General features: G+C 39.3%; 1 protein-coding gene across 1 annotated transcript in view; it reads right to left on the bottom strand.

Moving 5' to 3' along the window:
* VAV3 (vav guanine nucleotide exchange factor 3) overlaps positions 1 to 15,745 on the bottom strand; it is a 147,523-nt gene that overhangs the window by 94,436 nt on the left and 37,342 nt on the right. The window contains exon 3 of the mRNA XM_058808132.1: positions 531 to 589. Coding sequence (XP_058664115.1) covers positions 531 to 589 — 59 coding nt within the window. The remainder of the gene's footprint in view (positions 1 to 530; positions 590 to 15,745) is intronic.

Here is a 15,745-nt window from a genome sequence, read left to right as displayed (position 1 = left end):
CAGTTGTTATAAATCACCACTAATACACACCATTGACATTTTTCAACTGGAAAAAATTATCAAAACTTTCAGGTTAGATCTGGTTGGATTTTTTTTTTGTTATTGTTGTTTCTTTTTAAAAATAAGAATCTCACAACTTAGCTGATTTTGCTGATTTTTTAGAAGCGAGAAAGAAAAGAAACCCCATTTGTCTCTAAATAAATCAGCACAGCATCAGCTTGACTTCTGATCCCTGTGTCACAATTTACACAAGTTCTGCAATACCAGAACTGCTGCTCCTCTGTTCACCTCCCGTTTCAGTGCGAGCAGAACACACCACTCAGACCCTCCAGGGAGCGTACAGAGGTAGCACACACCTTCTGGAGCTCCTCAGAGGTCCAGAGCCTTGCATACCTGCCCACCTGGCACTCTGGCTTACAGCTGGAGAAGCTCTCAGTGGGGGACACAGCCTATACTGCCTCTAACAACCTTGCCAAGGAGCATCCCACCACGAGGCATTAGTGCCACCGTTCCCAATAGCAATAACATACCTTATGCCTGTGCCTAGGGCAATGGGAGTGCGGGAAAGCTTCGAAAGTGTTTCTATCACCTGCAGGAGAGGGAAGCAAACTCTGATTAGTTGTAGAACAGAAGCAATAAAACATTTTGTTCTCTATTGTTTCGTTATCAGCAGCATTACTTCAAATCAAATTATATAAACAGAGACAAAATCTGGCTGTGCCAAACACAGTTTGCAATTGGACCTGGATGCACTTGGAATTAGATTTTGTCCTAAGACCGCTTGGGCTCTTTGGGTAGCTGCAGCAGGAGGAGTTTGGGCAGCAGAGGGAGCCAGAGGCCGAGGCAGCAGAAGCCCGGGGAGGCGGAGGGCAGACAGAGCCGGAGCTCCGCCCGCACCTCGGGGCCGGAGCTGGGCCCTCCCATCGGCCCCACGGGCACAGCCGCACAGCGGAGCCCGGAGCCCTTCCTCATGGCTGGAATAGGGCGGCAGTCTGGGAAACCTCATCCTAAGAGAACACCTCCTGTAAGCGCTGAGGTTACACACAAAGCGAGGGGCAGCATTAGGAAGGGTGGAATACACATATATACACACACGGTCACATACATGAGGTTGTTTGCTGGCAACTGAATTCATACAAGACCTATTTGACTCTGCCTGGCCAGCCCTCTCCACCATTACTGTTCACTCACACGCAGATATGCGAGCCTTATTTGCTAGAGAGAGAAAAGGGCCCAGAATGACCCTGCCTGAATGTCCACACTTCAGTGACAATGTTTCTCCTGAACTCCTCAGAAGTTTCAGCCTCTATCTTTTCAAATCAAAATCCATATTAAGCTGAAAAGAAATCTCAAAAGAAGCTTTTATTCAGAAGTAGCAAAATTCAGTACAGCAATTCTACATTTCTACATTTCACAGGCATTTGGGAATAATCACTACAATTTCAGTTGTTTATTTTTGAAGTTCTAATTACAAGACTGCCATGACCATAAAAGAGAGTTAAAAGTGCATCTCTCTAAGGAAGGAAAATTACATGTTTACACAGGAGAATGACAAAGTAAAAACCACAGAGAAATATCACAAACTACAGCTTAAACTGAAGTTACAAAGTCTCCACAGTGAATAATAATTCAGAGGCAGATGAGCAAAATTAAGAATTAATGTTAGATTAATCCTGTGAAAACAATATTTGGAGTTCATTTAAACAGCTGTGAAAATTAATGCCATAAAAAAAACCTCATTTTGCCTAACAGCAAAGAATAATAAAAACAAATAAATATGCCATTAACATAATCAAAGATGGGGGCACATATTTCCCCTCTGAACAGAAGAAATGCGATATGGTCTAGAATAAGCTTTAGAAATTGTGAATAAAAGTTGATTAAATAAATGGCAAAATGAATTAAAAACTATTTCATGTTAATCAAAATACCAAAATTGAAAAAAGACTCCTTTAACAAGTCTTGGTGTTGCAGGGGAGTTCTGGTTTCCATAGCAGACCAGAACCTACCCCTGCACACCTGCAGCTGCAAGGAGCCCTGAGCCACACGAGACAAGATGCTGTGGGATTCACTGGCAAAATGATCTGTCCTGATGCATGGGTGGGCATTGATTGGCAAAATCAGAGGAGGCTTCATGGTTCTCAAAACAAAGAGGGGCAAGTCTGGTGAACTGAATATCCCTTACTTGTTTGAACATGATATTTCCCAGCATACAAAAAATCTCTTGCAAACTACTCCACCCACGCAGACCCTTTTCCTTAGAGGGATTCTCGCTTATCTGGCATAATCAAACCCAGTAGACATATGGCTTACTCCTCACAGCTAATTACAGCTCCTTCAAGATCACATTTAAAAAAAAAAAAGCTGTACAAATAAAATTACGAATTTTAGGTAGGTAACTAGCAAGCATGGTTCCCAAAGTGTACTGCCGAGTTACATTTTAGAGCTATCAATATGTACACAAACAAAAGCAAGATTTATACATAAGAGGAATAGAAAAACTCTTTCAGGAACTGATGTGAAAACTTGGAGGGGGCGGGCACAGAGGCCCACAATGACACCCACACACACTGGGGAAGCCAGAGAAGCATTTACCAGAAAATGTGCAGAGAAAAGGGTGGAGAAAGGAACTGTATGACTAGAGACAACAGGAGACTACAAGAATCTTGCCTGCCCTTAGAACAGAAACCATTAAGCATTCCAGTCTCTAGTAAAGATTAGAACACAGATTCAACTTCCACAGAACAAAAGATAATGCTTACCCATTGAACCACTCCTACTAAACCACAGCCTAAAACAGCTCTATCAAGAAACAGAACCATATTTACCGAGAGGCATTTCTCTTGCACTTGTGGTTTCCCTAAAGAATTCTAAAGAAAATGTCAAGAATACTTACACCAGTAATCACACATGGAATTACCACTTCTGGTCAACACACCAATCCGGTATCATACACATGTAAATGTATTTGCTCCAACAAAAGGTGGGGCAAAGCAAGACTCTCCTTCTACATGAAATTTCAGTTCTTTGGTTCTAAGACACTACAGAAACAACCAAGAGTTCCCAAATGTCATGGTCCATGGGGATGACTGCAGTTATGTATGGGCTGAATTGTCTGATAAACAGAATTTCAATAATCATTCAGCAAAACTAACTTAAATGCAGCAAAATGTCTGATTTGCAATAACTGAACAAAAGAAAGCTTTAGGAGTTTTTCAGAACAGTGATTGTTTGAAGCCCTGTACAGTTGATATGAGGGAACCTATAATATTCTGAACTCCAAAATTACAATGTACTATACACATTAAAGTCCCTAACATGCAATTTAGCACTTTGCATGTGCTTTTTTTGCTTTGCTTTCTTCCTTTCAGCAGAGCTTTAATCCCTTTTATGCATTTAACCCTAAATGATCACCCTGCTCTCTTCCAAAGCAAGGACTCTGACAGATACTCCTGTACTTTGAATAAGGCTTAACTGGATCTTAGTTTAAGTGCAAAAGTAGCACTCCTTGCCTGTACAAAGTCCAGAACAACAGGGATACCATGCCTGGTGCTGCTCTGCAACAAACAAATGTACAAAGGGCTGCAGAGTTTTGCACGCACAAGACCAGCAGGAGCAGTCAGCAAAAAACAGGTACTCAGTAAAGATTCCTAATTGACATTCTGGCCACCTACAACACAGAAAAAAAAGAAACATTTACACTCCAAAACATCCTACAACGAATACATTCCTTCACACTGAAAAGCACAATAATTCTGTGAGTTGCCTGCAGGGAACCTGACACTGGGCAATATTAGCAAGAGGCTTTCAGGCATAAAAGGAAGCCTCACTGCACCCACCCAGAACAGCTCCTTTGCACTGCCTAACACCACGAGACAGAGGTTAAGCAGGTCTTTAGAAGTCACATCAAAGTCACATTCACTTCAAGAAGATGTGAACATCCAAGTTTGTTTTTCAGTACATAGGCTGTTTATGCAAAATATGACACAAAATTCAAATCTACAGCGTCGGAAGAGGAAGCACACCTCAGCCCACACCCTGGTGAGTGGCTCTGCTCCTCATTCATGTTTCAGGCACTGCTGGCAAGAGCAATGATCTCACATTGCTCTCATCATTAACTCTTTACTTCATTAGGAACTCTAACACCTTTTTTTTGCTTCATATTTATTATGGCTTGACTTGACTTTCAGTGGTAGGTCAGACTCTCCAGTTTTATATAAGAACTTTAAAATGCCTTGCCAAAACATTATTTTGTATTTTCCTGCAGCCATGCTCTTCAGTTTATCACATCAGATATTCCTGTGCCTGCTTACAGAAGCAGTACACTAGAGGGACTATTTTACAACTTTCCATAGCATTAGCGTGTCTGAGTTTAAAATGTCCCTTTTACAGTATTTTAGTTGTGTCTCTTTTTAATCTTGTTTCTTTAAAAAGAACTTGCAAATTATGCAATTAAAGAACAGATTAGGTACATTTTAAGAGTACTTTTCCACTTTTAGAAGAAACAGAAGTAAATGATTTTGCAACTCGCTGTCTCAACAAACAAGCAGTAACTCTGTGCTACTGACAGCTGCTATAATAACTATGCCCATATTTATATTTCTGATATTACCTAAACTGAAAATGTTAAGTGATCCACAAATACTGATGGCATTATTTTCATAGCTTATGCCAATAAAACCTAGAAAGACTCACTTGTGGTTAAATTATCAAAGCAGTTGCTTCCATGCAGGCACTTCTATCAGATTGTGTTTTCCTACTACACAGTAAAAGTCAGAGCTCTGGGCAGATCATGAAAAACAAAAAGCCAATGCATATAGAAATCCAATGTTTCTGGAGAACACAACACCATACATTCTCTGCACACGGGGTGAGGCTCTTATGAGGCCAATCTTAAGTGCCTCATCTCCAGGACACTTTAAAGCCAGAACTGCCAGTCATGCCCACATGCTCAGTGAGGTCTCATGAAGCTGTTTTCACTCATTCACCAGAATGGTGAGGAGGAGGGGAAAGAGAAGCATCATTTTGTGTCTGTGTCACTCAGAGACAAGATGAAAATGCTGGACATAAACATCGTCTCAAATTGCTTACATGAAGAAAGGTTCATCTTGTGCTACTGTAGAGTTTACCAGGCTCTGGACAACCCTAGATCAATACTTCATTTGGCACAGAGGGGAGTGGGGGGAGTTGAAATATATCTATTGATTAATATGTATGAATATTATACACTAATTCATCACTAACTTTTGAACCAAAAGACCTCTAGAAACTGCTACATTTCAACTTTACTTGGTTAACAGATAAAAAGAAAAAAACCCCAAACATTAAGCCAGACAACTCCAGGATGATTACACAGCTGCTGATCTAATGAGCATATTATTCTAAGTAAAGCATGTTCATAAGCTAAATTGAACATTTTCTCTCCATCTGCCTTCTTTGGGTAACGTAATAGTAGTCTGTGTTGCTTCAGGTTAGTTTTAATCAAACCACAAGCCTCTAGGGAAGGAGAAAGGATGAGGGCTTTTCCCAAAGTCAAAATGAATGAAAACTCCTTAAAATGAAAGGAAAGAAGGGGGTAGGGGGGAAGAAGATTTTAAAAAAGAGAGAGAGAAGAAAAAACCTGACCTAAAAGCAAACCTTTGTTTTACATACTGGCATCTCTAACACATCCCTTAAAAACAAAAAAAAAACCCAAATTACAAATGCCAGCTCTGCAAATACGCCTCTACTAAATAATGTTGTGGCATGCACTGAAGTGTCAAATCCATACAGACACAAAGATCTGAAAGACAATTTACAGCCTTGGCACCTGCACCAACACCTCCAACAACAGGACAGACTGCAGACCTCCAGCAGGTAGAAATGTCATCATCTGTGTTTCATTACACATAGCTTCACACTCCTGACCTTCACCTCATTCAGACAATGAAATCCAGGCTTTAGGTGTAGAGCACTGATAGGTGCAATCCAAAGGAAAGGCACAAATTTACTTTCCACTGGGGTCATCACCAGCTGTGGGATGCTGCCAGTTTTCTCACTGACATCACCTTCAGCCATCCTGATTCCGGCTCTCTCATTGTCCATGTCCATTCTTCCATTTCCTGAACTACACCCTAAGGAAACACACCTGAGGACTACTTCATCCCTCCTTCCCATCAATGCTCAGCACTGGCAGGGGAGCAGTAAGGAAAATAGACCAACCGTCCCGGGGAACCGTGGCAGAGAAATTCACAACCCCGAGCCAAGTCTTTGTGACTGACAGGAGCCTGCCAGCAGCCGTGAAAGAAAGGTTTGAAACCAGGTGCCAAATGCTTTCATGCAGAGGCAGCAAGGGTATGATTGCTGTAAAAGCTGGTTTTGGCAGTCATGCACGTTTCCTCTGAGCCCCAGCTGCGAGAGGAGAGCTCAGAGGTGCTGTTGTGCCACAGGGAAAAGCCTGGCTGGCTCTGGGCATGCATACCTTCATACCCTACACGCAGTGCCCTAGGGGAGTCTCATCTCCCATGCATTCTCCCTGGTGTTAGTGTCTCCACAATAAAGTGGCAGCAAAGTTCCTCCATAGTAAAAAAAAAAAAAAGAAAAAAAAAAAGCAAAGACAAAAAGCCTCCTGGGTATTGCCGATCTGTTCGTAGATAAGATAAATACAGAGATGCAAACCACTGGGACTTCAAAAGCCCCAGGGAATCAACAGCTACAGAAGATGCAACTTTTTCTCCCATGTCTTCTAAGAAGGAGAGAGGCCAGACGGGCAGTTTGGAACCAGGAAGGCAGGCAAAGCTCCTAGAACACTAGTCTTACAAACCACTCAAAGATATGAGGACAGATGGCCTTATGTCCAAAAGGATGGGTTGATGCCAAGAATATTTACCCTCTTTTGCACACTCGACATTTTACTCCTTTTACCAGAAGTGATGATTCTGGTCATGCAAACTCTGGAACTAGAACAATGGGGCTGGCTGACAGAACTGCACATGAGAATCCTAAACTTTAAAGGAGGAAAAAGCAAAACCAAATGCTCTCTGGGAATCAGTAAAACTCAATATCATGTTATTAGAACTATAATGAGCAAGTCTTGACTAATCTATATCCAATAATGGACACAAATGTATATATAGTTTTAAAAATTGTATTTAAAACACCATTTTTCAAAGTTTAGGTCCCTGATGAGGCTACACTTACTAGTCCAAAAGCAAGAAAGGTTCCCTAGATGGCTCTGTTCTTACAGGGAAATGAAAAGGGTTTAAATTGCACAAGCAGCACCGTCCTGCTCATCCCTTGGTTCATTTTGTCCACAATGCCAAGAGACTCCCTAACGCAAGCACAGAGGGAAGGAGTTTGAGCAGCTGCTTCCTGTCTGCAGCTCGTGGTTTTGATTCTTTGAATACCTTCAGCCCTCACCATGCCTTCTGGGGTGTTAAATTTGAGGCTGGTTTTTTGGCTGGGTTTGATTTTTTCTTTTTTTTTTCTTTTTTTTTTTTTTAAGATCTTGCTTAAAGAATGACAACCTGTAAGCATTGCTGTGTTATCAACACTGCAACTCACATCAAAAGTGCAGACTGCCTCAGAGCTCTTCTAAACGTGGAATTGGAGCTTGTCCTCTCTGGTGCATGTACTACATTTCAGGTTTTGCATGAAGGGCAAAAGAACACAAAAAGATATTCCTAGGACAGTACAGCAAAACCCTATCTGCTGTCTATCTATCTAACCTATCTATTAAGTCATTCCAGTTCCCTTCAGAATAAACACTACAGGATAACCTAGACTCAGAAACAGCTGTATTCAGCTTCAAACTGTATTCAGCTTTGATCAAGTGCTTGTTTTCAATGCTTTTTGAACACTTACTGATATCATAATTTTTAACCATATTTTATATAGGTCAAAACAGTAATCAATCATGAAAGAAATGGGAGTTTTTCCTGCATTTTAAACAGAATATTTTAATACCATTTCTTTTTTTACCTAAATGTAAGCATTCTATTTAAAATCCCTAATGACTGAATAGGGAAATTATCAAAGGTGTTCAGACTTGGATAAGTGGGGACATGTGGGGTTTTTTAAATATGAAAAGACAGAAATCAGTGTTGTGTGTTTTCCAAACTTACATTTCTTTTGCCCCTGCCCTTTGACAGACTTCAGATGACTATTTTTATATGTTTCAAAAAGAACAAGCAAATTTTCTAAACTGCAACCACCAGTCTGTACACTCTGTATATACATTTTGGGTGTTTGTGACCTTGGATGTTTAAAATTGGCATACAGATATTTTAGAAGGAAAATAGTGCTTACATATTCATTATTGATTGCACCTCCAATACTGTTTTAGGTATGCATCCTGCAGTTAAAATGGCATGTGGTTTCCTCACTCCCACTGTGTTATTTCACTTTAACATTTAAACAGATTCTTTGTCAATTTTGACCCTTTCAAGTACAACACTCAGAGGAGGCTGTGTAATGGAGTTTTTCTTCTCCTTTTGTGCTAAAAGGAGAGGAAGAGTTTTTCTTCCTGTCTTGGGTGAACCAGTCACTGCCACACTTCTCCCTTTTCTGAGTTTACTTTAACCATTGACTACACAAATTTAACTGGTGTGTGGCTTTGCTTAGTGGTATCAAGTCATACCCGAACCATGCATTTGAATTTACTCCAGTACATAATCCATGAAGATAGGAATATTTAGTAGGCAAAAGTACAGACTGTATATCTCCTTATACTCTGCAAGAAAAAAACCTTCTCTGTTACAGTGCAAAGGGAAGTGAGCTGTTCTCTTTGCTGCAGTTGCCCTCAGCTCGCTCACGGTGGCTCACAAAAGCCCACAGCACTCTTTAAGGCCTCACACTCTTAGGAGATCTCTCTACCAGAAGAGACAAGGGATTAGATCAGCCCAACAGAAAAGCACCTGCCTCCAACACTACAAAAAGATACACAGTAAACAGGATGGCATAACTCTGACATTTCACTGTCTTCCACTCATTTTAAAAATCATCAGATTTGATACGGGATTTTAAAAAATTAAAACTTGGGAGGACATGCTGCAACGGAAGTGGCATTGTCAGCTTCTATTACTGAAACTTGGTAAGAGCCGTGGTTTGCTTTTCTCCCTAATCATATGTTCACTTAGATTAAAAAAAAATAATACTAAGTACAGTTGCAGTAGTGGATGAAAATATGCAGAAAAATACATTCCCATCATGTTTGTACCCAATTCTCCTTGAGCTGGATCCTTATACTGAAAATTACAAAATTAATCAGAGAAACTAACTTGCTATTTTTATTTTTTACTGTCTAATCATGGTCTTATTACTAACAACATGCAGCAACTTGCAGGCTGTATTATCTATATGCTACACTTCCAAAATGCCACTGCAGAACTAAAGAGAGAGTGGGATTGATTAATTTCTTTTTTAATGTTTTTTTAAAATGCTCTTCTGTAGCTTTCACTTGTCTGGATCTTGAAAAGAACATTTTGAGTTCTTGAAGTCTGTGATGGGGATCATAGTATCTATTTTAGATGTAGATACTGTGGTAAATAAGAGCATACCAGGAGATAACCTATTATTCACCACATAGTCATATTTACTATTAAGATATCTCTTGGAATTTCACCAGCTCTGCTGACTACAGAAACTTTTGTCCTCTACTTTGTGCTCTTCACCCACTGTTCTAACCCAACTCTATGGCCATGTCATAAACTACATTTGAGAGATGACAGGCAGAGATAGAGGAAGGGACAGATTTCTGAGCATGTTATTCTGAAAGGCAGGTAAGGTCCACTGCTTATTTCCCAGCTCTGCTGCTTCAAGAGGCAATCTGCCACAGTAGAGGCAGTAATCTGACATTAATATTGCCTCTTGAAGCACACAGCATTGTACCTAACTTTTGCTCTAGGTTGTATATTTCTAGGTTATATAAGTTTTGCTCTAGGGTTCATAGACATTTCCAAATATTTATTGTGGAATTGTGCTTCAAAACATTTGTGAAAGGGCACGGGACAGAACACATCCCAGATTGGCAACGAGTCAAAAAGCTTCATCTAAGGCCAACTTCAGTCATCACTATTTATGATAAAAACACCAGTAGAACATATAAGTACAATGAAACTCTTGACATGAATTTAGTTGGGCATTTCAGTCCAATACACTGAGTCCAAACCAAGCCAAATATCCCAAGCATTATCAGTCCTGCTCCAGTCAACCTCAGCAGCAGCCTACAGTGAGCAAATGGAAGAGCCAAATGCAGCCAAGCAGATGCACCTAGAAAACCCACCAGAAAAGGTCATGCTTTGTGAAAAACAAAGGCTCTCACATCATTTGTAGTCAATGCAGAAAGACATTTTGGGGAGATAAAATTCAGAAAAAATACATTTCAGTTAAGCAATGTTGCATGAGTGGTTTTATCAAACATACAACATGAAAGCTCTTGTCCAATACCAACATTCTCCTAGCATTTTGTCATAGATTTTATGGTCTCAATGAAAGCCACTACTTGTGCAAGTGTTACATTTTTATGGGTCAATTATCGTGGGGGGAATTTCAAATTGAAAGCTGCAATTTATATCCAGCAGTAATCTGAATTACACCTCTACCTTCTTTTTTTACATCAAACTTCAAATCTAAAACCAGGGTCAAAATATATACAGGCTGATGAACGTTAAATTGAGTGAAACAGCCTCAACGCTGAATTTTTTAAAAGCTGTTCATCATTACAGCTTGTAATTTTATCCAACACTACCTGTAATGTTTCTTAAAATTGTGTTCCTCCACATATCTACCTTTTTACTTGTCAGGCACTCATTTCACTGCTCATAGGTATTTCCAACAGCACAAAAATTCACTTACTGCATTCATACCAAAAATAGTAGCAATGAAACAGCATCAAAACCAGCTTAACTGAGGCAGATGCATGAAATATAAATCTTCAGACAACAGCAAAGTCAGAAGCTATGGAGAGATAGAAGTTTCAGGAAATAAGAGCAATATCAACAGGAGAAAGATGTAAGTTGAAGGAGAGAGAACGAGGCACTAGAGGAAGATGAAAAATATAATTCAAAAGACTTAATGTAGTCAGCTTCTGAAGGGGTTTGAGATTACAGAAACATCACCTCAAAAAGTAGAAAACAAGGTAAGGAAACTGAAACAAAACCTGTAAAGCAAATGAAACAAAATGAGAACAAGGAAAATAAGAGTTTCCTGCATGGTAATATGTTAAAGAGATGATCCATGTTTTCCACCTAAAGGAACAAAAAAATCAACATAGAAACTTGGCAAGCTGCATTAACACCGTTGGCTCGTTGCTGTAGCTGAGGTACCACAGGCAGAGTACACACAGCAGAGACTTTGTGAGGTGTCTGGAGGAGGACAAGACACAGTCTAGATTTAGCTTTTTGAAACTTTAAATTACTGCTGTTCAAGGATAATACAGCCATTAAAAAAACACCCTCATTCAATAATTTTACACTGTAGCCTATGGAGAAATGCCCTTAAGATCTGCATACAACAAATGATAATTATTGATTTTATATTAAGATGAAGGCCTAGTTGTTGGTCAAAATTACAGGTTACATATATAATAAACAGGCCAGGCTACTGCTGGACAAGTTTAAGTTCTCAGTGGATTTTTGATTACTGATGTACTCTGGTTTCTCACTGTCTGTGACACTCAGAACACGCACCACACATCTTCAAAACAACTACTACAGCTCATTGAGATCCAACAGAGCAGGCAAGGAAAATAGCTTCTGATGATGAAAATAGCTCTGCCTTGCTAGTTCAGGGCTCCTCTGTCTATGAGAAGCTGCACAGAAAGGGCACTTTTTTCCCTTAAGACTCTAGTCTGCCAAGTGAACCAAGATGGATCAGTTTTAAGCCATCATAAGGTCTGAGGCACCTGTCAGATGGACTCTTTCCTACCGGCCAAAGAGCTTTGAATCCAAGGTACAAGGTCACACCACAAAGTGCTTGAGAGCGCTGACTTTGCTTTTAACATTTTACTATACATAATGAAACAAATTTATTGAATTCCCCTTCATAGAGTTCTACACTTGCAAACTAGCAAAGAAGCAGCCATTACTCTGGTATCATACCTACCAAAGCAACCAATTTCACTGCCTGAGCAAACTGTTTTCAGTGTGCACACAACGAGCAGAACAAGAGTTCATGTTAGTAAATTTAGATTTAGAAGCTTCATATTTTTCTTTGTATTAGAGGACTGTTCTTTTTTTCCACATAACCTCATGAATTAGCATAGAAAGCTGCTCAATTTCTCCATGAGCCTATATTATTTTTACTTGACAAAATATACCTTCTCTCAAATGCTTCTGAAAACAGCTGCCTCTAAAACAGCATCTGTATGCTTTTTCCATTTCTGGGCAACCAGTTGGAAAATAACTCAGCTTTTTAGGTTTGCATTCTCAATAGAGTAGTGCAATAAAGCATCTTTTATGACTCCCAGAAAAATATATCTAAGGAGAAAAAAAGCCTATGCTCAGTAACTTGTGCCCACTTTCCTAAAGGAGACACATCTTTTCATTAAGTCACAGCCAGAAACATCCTGATAACACTTCCTGTTGGTTTATTTGCACATACTCCATCTACAGTAGGTGAAGACCTGTCCTTGAGACCTTTCTATGCCTCAGACAGCTCAGACTGCCAGCACTACCCTGAGTCTCTGCTCTGCAAACACACACAAGCAGAAATGCCCTATAAAAGCATGAACATGCCATAGAGCACACTGCACTTCCCTGCCTGGCATTTTTTGGGTCAGCCCAGAGCTGTGTTTTGGCACAAGACTCTTGCTGTTTTCTGTGTAGCATATACTCTGCAAAGTAAATGCCTGCTTATCTTGATCAGCTTCTGGAGTTCATAATCCAGGCTTCTAAAAAAAAAAAAATTGCTATTGCTCAAATATTTTTACTACCTTCTTTTTTCTGACACAAGTCCTGTTTTCTGGATTCAAACACCCCAAGTAGTTTTTAGCCACATTTGTGAGTACTGATTTGGTAAGAAATAGAAAGTCAAGCCCTCCTCTCAATGTTCTTTATTTCAGTTTTAAAAGAGGAATCAGTTAACTTCATCTTAGAATTTGATAAATGAGCTCTGAGACATTCAGGAAAAGTAAATCTGGTACAGGTACATGTTGGATTTCTTGAGACATTCCAGCAGTTCATATATGCATATATTGATCCAAATACATTACAGAACAATAGATGAAGTACAGACAGTTATATGAATAATCTTGCCTAAATACTTGTCTGTTGCATTACAAACTGACTACTGCTTAATGTCAACTTTCTTCAAGAAAATATGGTTCTAAATAAAATACACAGCTTAGTTAAAACCTCCTTTCAACAGTTTACAAATAAATAACAATATCTTATAGCTTGTAAATCCTAAAGCAATTTTACTGAACTGCTGTCAAAATTCTAAGTTCCTTCTCACAAGTTCATCTTGGGGGGGTTCTGCTTAGACAAAGGAAATAAAACTTCATCAAAATATCAGTGCTAACAACTCTTTTTTCCCCTGAGTTTTGGTGGTGCAAGACAAAGACTGTTCTCACAGTATAGCGAGAACATAAAAAATATGGTCTGAATAAAATGCAAGAGGAAGCCAATGAAACCAAACCGAATACTACTACTTTAGAAAAGAAAAATTAAGGAAGAGACTCTCATATTCAGGTTCTAAAAAACTGCAGGAATTTCAACAGAGCCATAGCTCTCCCTCTGATGAGTAGGGTGTACTTCTATGCTATGCAAAAAAAATCTGAAGATGTCTTTAAAAAGCACAGGAATAATAAGACCAGTCTTCTAGCAAAACCAAGAGACAAAACTCCAGCAAGAAACCCGAAATGCATGAATGGAAAAGGCCCAAGAAGAACTGCAGGGATGGGGACATAGAGCAGACTGCAGGGCAGAGTGGTGAGAAAGGCAAAGAATGCAAAGGAGACTGGCAGCGATGAAGAGTAAATAGTAACTAACCACAGAAAATTAGTTTAAACATTAAGTGATGAAAGCCTAAGTAGGAATGATCAGACTGAATTCTTTGGGTGTCAGGCAAGGGTGAGCACAGGGCAGCACCAAGAGGCAAGCATGGAAGAAGGAAAGCAGCAGTTCTGCTGCCCAGAGCATTCTGCTACTTGCTGTGTTATGGCTTTGTTAAGTCTGAAAGTGGCACCTTTTTCTAGTATTTAGCAGACTGTTCAAGACACAGTCTTGGATTAGTCACTTCCACAAGAGAAACAGACATAAGCAATTACCTAAAAGCCCCATAATTTGAATAGAAACATTCTCATACACTCCTGTTTAACTCTGTATCCAGCATCAGCATGGTTAATCTAATTAATAATACACACAAAGCAAGATTTAAAATCAGTTTAGTTGTGACTCCTACAGATTCCAAATTCATGCCACCCAATTGTGGGTGGCAAACCATCAAAAAAAAATCCAAAACCTAAATGTCAATTACCTTGCAAAAGTTCAAAAATCAAAGTACATGGTATGCTCAAGTTGCTAGCATTCAAATTCTCTCACTACATTTGGCTAGATGCTTGCAAGATATAAGAAAACTACTCTCTTCCCTGTGGTCTGAAAAAGAGATTAACTCATGTTCCAATTTGTTTGGTTTTATAAGAAAATGTTCATGGAAAGAAAGACAGCATTGAGAATTTTATATCAGCTGTCTGGTCTAGAACTCACTTTTTCCATGACGAAATAACATGATAAAATTTGATCGTAATATTAATATAAATAAAAATATTTATCCTAATTTAAAGCAACTTTGTACTAATTTGGCCAGGAAAAACCTGTTTGTTTTCTAATATGGTGTGATCATGCTTTTAACAAACATGTTTTTGCAACTGAGAAAAACCATCTTATATCCTTCCTCCAAGCTAGCATATATAAAAATGCAGACCTCACCACTTTGAAGACAGTATGATGACATTTCTAATCAGGTGGTTTAAGGACTTTCATTAACTTCAGTGAGTTAATTAAACTTCAAGATTCCTAATGAAGCTTGTCTACTAATACCCAGATTGCTTCTCACAGATGGTGTCCAACCACTATTTAAGGTACTCAGTTTGTCTCAACTTTCCTTTTAGTTAGCTGAGAAAGTCTAAGGGAGGTCCTCCCCAAATCAAAACACTAAAATTCAGTCTCAGAATAAACCCAGAACTACATCACTCAATATTTAGTAAAGCACATAAGTTCTACAAGAGGCTGCCATATACACAAGTGCTTAAATCTCAACAGATGTTTATGTACATATATATAGTACTTTTCAAACAAGCTGGTGGTGACCAAAAGATATGATAAACTCAGAAGAAATTGCAACAGCCAAGTAAACAGTCTTAAAAATGTGCACAGCTATTCTTGGCTAGCCACTTGTTTCAAACAGCCATTAATTTATTATTTATTATCTAAGCGAGGAAAGCATTTGAAAGAAAACTTGAAGGTAAAATAGATATTAAGAAATTGAGTCCTACTCCTTGTTCTGCTGTTTTTGAAGGCATGAATACATCACAGGGGATCACTCCACTGCATGGCAACTACAACCCTTTATCAGGACTTTGATAGTGATAATATTTAGACAAGTTAAGTCAACTGTCTGGACAGGGCTGCCACAAGCTTAGCACTGTGTCCCTTCCTCATGCCATGTTTTATTCTCCAAGGCTTCTGTCACCTCCTAGTTATCTCCCTCAGCCCAGACACAACTCCCAAGGTATGTTCAGGTACAGCAGTCAGAGGGCACACAGCGG

Source organism: Ammospiza caudacuta, chromosome 7 (assembly GCF_027887145.1).
Source record: "Ammospiza caudacuta isolate bAmmCau1 chromosome 7, bAmmCau1.pri, whole genome shotgun sequence".
NCBI classification, from domain to species: domain Eukaryota; kingdom Metazoa; phylum Chordata; class Aves; order Passeriformes; family Passerellidae; genus Ammospiza; species Ammospiza caudacuta.
Note: the sequence above shows the minus strand (reverse complement) of the source record. Positions and strands in the feature narration are given on the sequence as shown.